At 39.0% G+C, this 7639-nt stretch overlaps 1 protein-coding gene and 1 pseudogene across 1 annotated transcript in view; one reads left to right on the top strand and one right to left on the bottom strand.

Annotated features, from left to right (window-relative positions):
• The window catches only part of Nlrp14 (NLR family pyrin domain containing 14), a 37586-nt gene extending 33747 nt beyond the window's left edge, over positions 1–3839 (bottom strand). The window contains exons 1-2 of the mRNA XM_023708136.1: positions 3566–3839; positions 2842–2898 (exon numbers count right to left, since the gene is read on the bottom strand). Of these exons, the coding sequence (XP_023563904.1) occupies positions 2842–2898; positions 3566–3839 (331 nt within the window). The remainder of the gene's footprint in view (positions 1–2841; positions 2899–3565) is intronic.
• Positions 3840–3846: 7 nt separating this feature from the next.
• On the top strand, positions 3847–6453 carry LOC101566164 (annotated as a pseudogene).
• Positions 6454–7639: the final 1186 nt, after the last annotated feature.

Raw genomic sequence — 7639 nt, 5'->3', positions numbered from 1 at the left:
ATCTCAAGTCTGCATCTTGTACAGCAATTAACCACTAAGAAGAATATATGCAGTGTATTATTTGTTGAAACTGTACTTTCGATTTGATTTTAAACTGTCTCATTGCTATCTGTTTATCAATAAAATTTTGAAAAAAGAAAAAAGAAAATAATCCAGCTTAAAAATAAAAAAGGATCCCCGTCACCACAAACCACACCGGTCCCACCCCTGGGCACGCCAAGCCAGCCAATGAGACAGAGCATGAGGCCCAAGCTTGTAATCCAGAGCTGTAGAGGCTGAAAACAGGATCACTGAGTGCAAGCCGCTGGGTAGTGAGACCTTGTACCAAATACATAAAAGTAAAATAGAAATGAAGGGCTGGTGAGATAGTTCAGTGGACTAAGTCCCTGCTTAGGCAAACTCAGGGACTGGGGTTCAATCCTCGGCACCACATGCTGCACTAGCCCCACCCAGGGGGATGCCAAGTTGGACACCAAGACCTGGCACACACAGGTAATCCCAGTGCTAGGCAGGCTGACACTAGAGGATCACTTTGAGTCCAAGATGCATAGCGAGACCTTGTACCAAATACATAAAAACAGAAATGAAAATTAACGAATCAGTAATAAATGAAGCAAAAAGTTTTTGAAATTCTCAAATATCCAAATAGGATAAGAAGTGTTTTAGTATTCCCTAAATCTGATTTTTCTTCTAACTTTTCATTTAAATGACACTTTTCCAAAATGGTTCCTTTCATATATTCTCAAAACTCAGTGGATTTTTCATTCACAGTAAATTTTACAAGCTTTTGTTTTAAAGAAAAGCTGGGCTTGGGTAGAGGCTACATTAACAGTTCATACACCCAGAATCTAACATTTCCTTGCACACAAGTGTCAAATAGATTTGTTGAATTAAAAAGTTGAAAGACTGCACTAGCACAGCACAAGTGGAAACTTTTGAAGAAAGTACAAGTAAATGCAAATATGCAAAAAGTCAAAGCTGAACAAGAAAGCAAGTTTCCAAAAAATGTGTAATCCTATCCTGCAAAAATTGAACTTTGTAACTACAAATCTAACAAAGGTTGTGCACAAAAATTTTAATACTGGTGCATATTTCTAAATAGCAAGATTGGGGAAGGAGGTGGAGAGCATGAGAAATTTGTTTTATGTACTTCTGTGACATTTAAATTTTTGAATACGAAGGGCTGGGCAAATAGCTCAGCAGACTAAAGTGCCTGCAAGCAGGCGCAGGGGCCGAGGGTTCGAGCCCTCGTTGAGAGGGCGATTGAGACTCAGTGTGCTGGCACGCCTATAATCCCTGCTCTTGGAAGGCCGTAAACAGCGGATCACTATGAGTCTGATCTAGTAGTGGGACCCTGAACACCGTGTAGACCCTTCCCTAAAGGACAAAAAACAAAAAATTAAAATTTTTAGTACATTAACAGGCCTGTAATTCATATGTCTTGCTGGTGGGTGGCTTGAACCTCCTGAGCTACACTCATGACTGTTCTCCATTGGGCCCCTTATTAATTTTATTAGTAAAAAGACTAGTGAAAATGATTAGATCGGCTTGTACCTCTGGTGCATATACCACTGATGGTTCAAGCTGGTGGGAATGTGTTAAAATATGCATGTTTTGCTTATGTTAAGTTAAAAAAATATGTGGACACATAGCCAAAACTTGTTAAAACAAAAACCATGATTATCCAGGTAAAAATTCCTTATATTATAATTTAGTGTTGTGTTGGTACACTCTGAAGCATCAGTCATTGCTGTTCTTATTTTCACTGTGTAGTTTCCAAAGAGTCTACTATTTTACCTGTATGTATATATCTGCCCATATTACAATAACCGTTAGGCTTTAAGTGAAAATGGAAGTAGCTGTATATTTATGTTAACAATTTTATAAGAAGTTCTGAACTAATAGTGTTTAGACAAGATCATGTCTGCATCTTGTATTACGAATAACTACTAGAAAGACAATATACGATGTATTATAACTGTTTTAAAACTGTCTCACAGCTACCTCTTTCTCAATAAAATATATTAAAAAATAAATTAAAATGAAGACAGCTTTTAGTTTCTTATACCACAAGAAAAAAATTGTAGATCAAAAACTAAGGTCACTGTAAGGGGTTAACATTATAGACATGTATTAAAATAAGCTATTTGTATTTATTATTGTTGCCAAAGTAGTTGTCCTTTATTTCTTTAATGAAATGTGACTATTTTTAACCCAGAAAAACTGCTTTCTAAAGTTTCATCACCTGTTTGTTTTTCTACATTAATTCACAGAAACTAGACCTCAACTATAGAATTCAAAACAAAATGAGGGAGAGCCCAGGATATAGCTCAGTAGCACAAGCGCCTGCCTGGCAAGCACAGCATCCCAAGTTTGATCCCCGTTAATGATAGCAACAACAACAAAAGAGGGAAATGGAATTGGAGTTGAACTAGGCCTGAGTGCACCCAATTCTAGAAATTACGCTTTATGTGTACTAGTCACCAAGCCTGGAGCTCAGTAACAGCACCATCTTTAAAGAAAGGTAACAGATGCAATAAGTCTTACGGTCTATGACAACTCAGTTATAGTCCATAAAACACACAAACATGAATATATCTTGCTTATTAGACTGTCAACTTTTGACTGGGCATTTTCAAATACTACACTCTTGGTGCCCTGACTCAACATACCCTTGACCTTGCCAGAAAGCTAATTTTGTTGACTCTTTCTGAATGATATCCAGGGAGCAGGCAATGTGTCCGAAGTTACCAAGTGTTGAACAATGACCCTTTGAGAGTTAAACCTCCAGTCATATTTGAAAAGATCAAATGTCAGGGGTGTGGGAACTTATCTACTCACTCAGCTCCATCTGTCTCTCCTCAGCCTCATCCATCTCTGGTAATGTGGCCTCTGACCCTGCAACAGGTTAGAACAGCAAATGAGATTTGTAGAGTACAACAAACTCTGGTGACTGCAAGAGGCACAAGCATTCTCCTCAGGGGTTCAGTTCCCTGACGACCACCAAGTCTCAAGCTCCATCAGCTTAGTTTTGGATTCGATGTGATATGGTACCAATAACACTGAGGAGGAGACCTCTTGTCATCCCCTCCCTGCAAAAGAGATCTGTTTCCTTCCCTGTCAGGGAGACATGGTAAGCCTCAGAGGAGACACTAGATGCACACTTGTAGCTCTAAAATGTTGTATATCAAGAAGGAATTTTAAATGACTAATATTGCACTTCAGGGGTAACTAAAAATATTGAACTTGGTTTTGTGGTTCAGTAAATTTTAGTCCATTACTCATTTTAGAATATCAAATATGATTTAGTCATAGAGTAACCTACAACTGTGATTTAGGCAAAGACACACAGGATCATTTGGAGCCAGGCTGAAAAACTGTACCCAAAACTTTTTCCCAAGCTTCTCCAGTGACCCAACAAGCTTGCCACGTGTGATACCCAAATGGATAATCACACGTATATCCTTCAGAATCACTTAATCCCTAAATGTCTTACAGAATCACTCCAGTGAGCTCTAGGAAGTACTTCCCTCCTTCCTCCCATATCTGGCCTGGCATCACTCACAGTTGGTCTCCGTTTTTGCTCTCTCATACAGATCCTTCAGGTTGAGCTTGTCAAAGAGTCCGAGAATCATATTCCAGCCCTGTTTTCCAGGATAGTGCTCGTTTATCAGGTTAGCAAGCTGCTTTCGGCTGGCTGCCTTCACTGCAGCCCAGGACATCAGGCAGTGTCCAGTTTCCGTGGTCTCCTTTAAAAGTAACTTGAATTTATTTAAGTCTTCATTGTCTAATTCCTCCAACAGTAGCACTCCAAAATTAGAAAAGAATGAATCTGCCATCTTGTCCATGGATCAGGATTCAGGCACTAATGAGGAAAAACAGTATTTTAAAGTTAAACAAATAGGACCTGTGAAAAGTACAATTAGAAAACACAATCTCTGCAGAAACAGATTAAGCCAGGTGTGGTGTCACATTCCTGTAATGCTAGCACTTGGGAAGCTGAGGCAGGAGAATCACTGCAAGTTTGAGGCCAGCCTGAACTGCATAGCAAGAACCTCACAAAGACAAAAAGAAAAAAAAAGGATCAATGATGTATTAAAGCCCATATTAGGTTTGTAACTGACCTATTGTCTTCTCTAATACATTTTCTACCATAAAATAATTCTAATATTGACCACTATATTTTGTTTCTTCCATCCTCCCAGGATTTATTCTCCATCCTACCACTTAGGAGCTATAACAATTTAACCAAAAATTCATTTCTCTGAAAAAAAAAAATCAGTGTAATCTCTAAAGAGACGGTACCAAAGCCAACTTCAGAGAACTAGAATATGGCTCAAACTCACATCACCTGGCATAACGGCTCTTTACTAAGTACTGATTACTCTCTCCATCACGTCTGCCTTACCTGTGTATTCTAACCTGTAACATTGATAGCGCACCTGTGCCAACACAGTATTACTCTTCAAACATGTGCAACTGTAATATGCCACCATCTCTTAGAATGTCATTTCTGGTCACAAATCCACACATAGTCACTGAGGGTCTCCGTTGCTAGCAAAAGCTCCCTCTGCCTTTACTCCTCAACACAGGCTGTTCTGAGCAAGTTCATTCCTAAAGTTCATCTGAAACACCCTTACCTTCCTGCACTCCAGCATCTCTGACGTTAACTCGGGCTTTTCCATAACGACTACTTCAACTCTCAAATAGCCTTAAACTCCTGTCCCCCATTTCCTACTACTCTCTTCCAATTAGTTGAGCAGTCTCATGCTCTCTCACTGAGTGCTCTGAAAACACCATCAAATCCTAAATGAGCCCTCATTTTCTCATCACCTATCAAGTTGTCTGAAGGCTCACACTGACTTTTTGGCTCATTTCATTTTGACACAGTCTCATGTAGTTCAGGATGGCCTCGCAGTCCTGTGATCTGCCTTAGCATCCTGAGTGTCGGGCAGCTGTGTGCCACCACAGCTGGCTGACTTTAGTTTGAGGAAGCTAATCACCTAAACCGCTTTCACTTAAATCACTCAACTCTTCCCAGCACCTTCAAGATCTTCCCTTTAGCAATTTGCCTGAACAGGCCTAGGAAGTCAGTTTAAATCTTTATCTAATCCCTTTCTAGTTTCTCAGAACATGTCCCCCTATTCTTGCTAATGGCATTGGAAAAAATAGATCGTAGAAATTAAAATGCACATAAGGGCCAATTTAGACTAGGTTTTTTTGTGTGTGTGGTTCTGGGGATTCAACTCAGGACCTTGTGCTTGCGAGGCAGGTACTTGTTCTGAGATATCTCCCTTCTCTCCCATAAGGGACAATTTAACTCATATAGAAAGTAAAGACTGGGCATGGTGGCATGCACCTGTAATCCCAGCGTTTGGGAGGCTGAAAACGGGAGGATCAGTATGAGTCTGATCTATGTAGTGAGACCCTAGAGACCCCATACTAAACACATTTTTTTAAAAAGTAAAATCTCTCAAAAACAAGAAAAGCCCACTTCCTACAGATACTGGTGAGCTATTAGCAATTTTAGGGTTATTTTTAAACTACATTGCAGAAACATTCTAGGTTATACAGATAAATCTGACAGAATCAGGTTCTAAAAAAAATTTTAAGGGAGCAAATCTTAGGAAACAAAGAAACACTGAAATTTCTCCAAGGCCTACAAAGTATGGTGAGAAAAAGTGAGGCATGGAACACACCCTCAGCTTCCTACCCAGAAATCTACAGATTTACCGCACAGGGGCTGGTCTTTTTCTTTCCTGAAACAGGAGGGCGTCTCCCCCTTTCCTTTAGCTCATTCCTCCGCCTGTGATCCAAGTGATACATTAGTGATCGCTCTTCTCTATTTCAACTTGTGCCCTCTGGGTCCTTCTATTAGCATTTAAACAGGTCCAGATAGAATTTAGACTTTAATGAACATTTCCTTTAGTCTGTATACCCATAATCTTCCTAAATTTCATCAGTCTGATACTGGGGATGTCACACGGCCAGCACGTTGCTGCCACAGCACACTCCCCACAGGGTTTCCTCAGAGAAACCTCCCAGGATGTTCGGCACCAGATTAACTTCTCTACCTAAGAGCCAGGTTACTATCAACTTTGTCTATTTAAAACAAAAAAGAAAAATCACTTTGGTTTCATACAAGTCTACCTCAACTTCGGAGTATATGAGGGGTCTGAGTCAGACCACAAACAGAAAAGCAAGCAGCTAAAGGATACCCTAGATGCAATTGAGGAGCGTATACGAAAGGTGCAGAGTAATGTCTTTTACATGTGGCGATTCTAAAACTTTGCCCGGATGAGGAAGATGGCAGATCTTCTTCAATCAAACTATAACTATGTGAAGTGGTGGTTGATAGCCCAGAGCCCAATGATTGTTCTATCTGGGATCTTGCAGCTGGATTTTGTAAAATGTCTCTTCAACGTTCCAACAACTGACACAAGAAAGCCATGATGCTAAGCTGACTATAGCACTTAGGCTTTTCTGCTGGGGTCGTGCTTTGTCAAGACTTTAGTTAACGCAGCTTTGCAAAATTACAATATTTGAGTGTACTAGGCTTATCAACAGCAGTAAAATAGCAATACATTCTGAGATTGACTACATCTAAAGTATGCGCTGGCAGCTTCTTGAAGGCTTGATCCACTGGGAAACAGAGCAGCTCGGCTGCAAAACATACAAATTGCTGCTTGATTGTAAGTGTACTAAACATGTGAGATCAAAATACTGTCCATCAGGCCAGAGATGCAGCTCAGCAGCTTTAAGTGCCTGCCTGGCATGCACAAGGTCCTGAGTTTGATTCTCCAGTATCGCAAAAAAAAAAAAAAAAAAAAAAGAATAGTACAGAATACTGTTCATCGTATAGATCATCCAGCAGCCCCTTAGCCCTCACTGATTCGAGTAACAGTAAGCTACGAGAGTGAAAACTAAAAAAGGTGAGACAAAAATCAATTTACTTGTAGAGAACAATAGGAATATGTAGCATGTCTTTATGTAGTTTAAAATATTAAAGGTGCAAACATTTGAATTAAAATAGTAATAGTATACTGATTTAAGAAACTGTTTTATAACAGGTCTGAAAAGATTTTGGTTGTGAAATATCTTAAAAATGTTTTGTTATATGATTGTTATGTATATATAAAATGTATCAGTCAAATCTAATTTAAACATGTTTTATTCTAAAATAGTTTTGGGAAGGATAAAGGAGCTGAACTCTAATTTCTCTCTAGTGCTTTAGGTTAAGTCTAGTCATCTAAAGGGGGGTTCCTAAAAGAAATAATGTTTTATAGAATCAAAGTGATTTAAAAAATAAAATCAAAGTGAGAAAAATACTTCAGCCTAGGAGCCTCTCATCCATGAAAAAGGTCATTAAAAAAATCCTATAGGAAACAATATAATCATGTTAAATTAAGATTCCACACTTTAATAGAAATCTGTAATATAAAAATAACTCTTGCCATTTATTCAACACCCACCATTTGCCAGGCATTGTAGTAAGTGCTTTACAATCATGATTTTTGATCCTAAAAACCATTCCTAGGCTGATGGATTAAGGTATTTTTAGTAAAAAAGGAAAGAAAAAGAAAACAATAAAGTTGAATGACTCACTTGAAAGTGACAGAGTTGAGAGGCGGAAGACCTG

The sequence above is a fragment of the Octodon degus genome, unplaced genomic scaffold, assembly GCF_000260255.1.
Source record: "Octodon degus isolate 3935 unplaced genomic scaffold, OctDeg1.0 scaffold00334, whole genome shotgun sequence".
Classification (NCBI taxonomy): domain Eukaryota; kingdom Metazoa; phylum Chordata; class Mammalia; order Rodentia; family Octodontidae; genus Octodon; species Octodon degus.
Note: the sequence above shows the minus strand (reverse complement) of the source record. Positions and strands in the feature narration are given on the sequence as shown.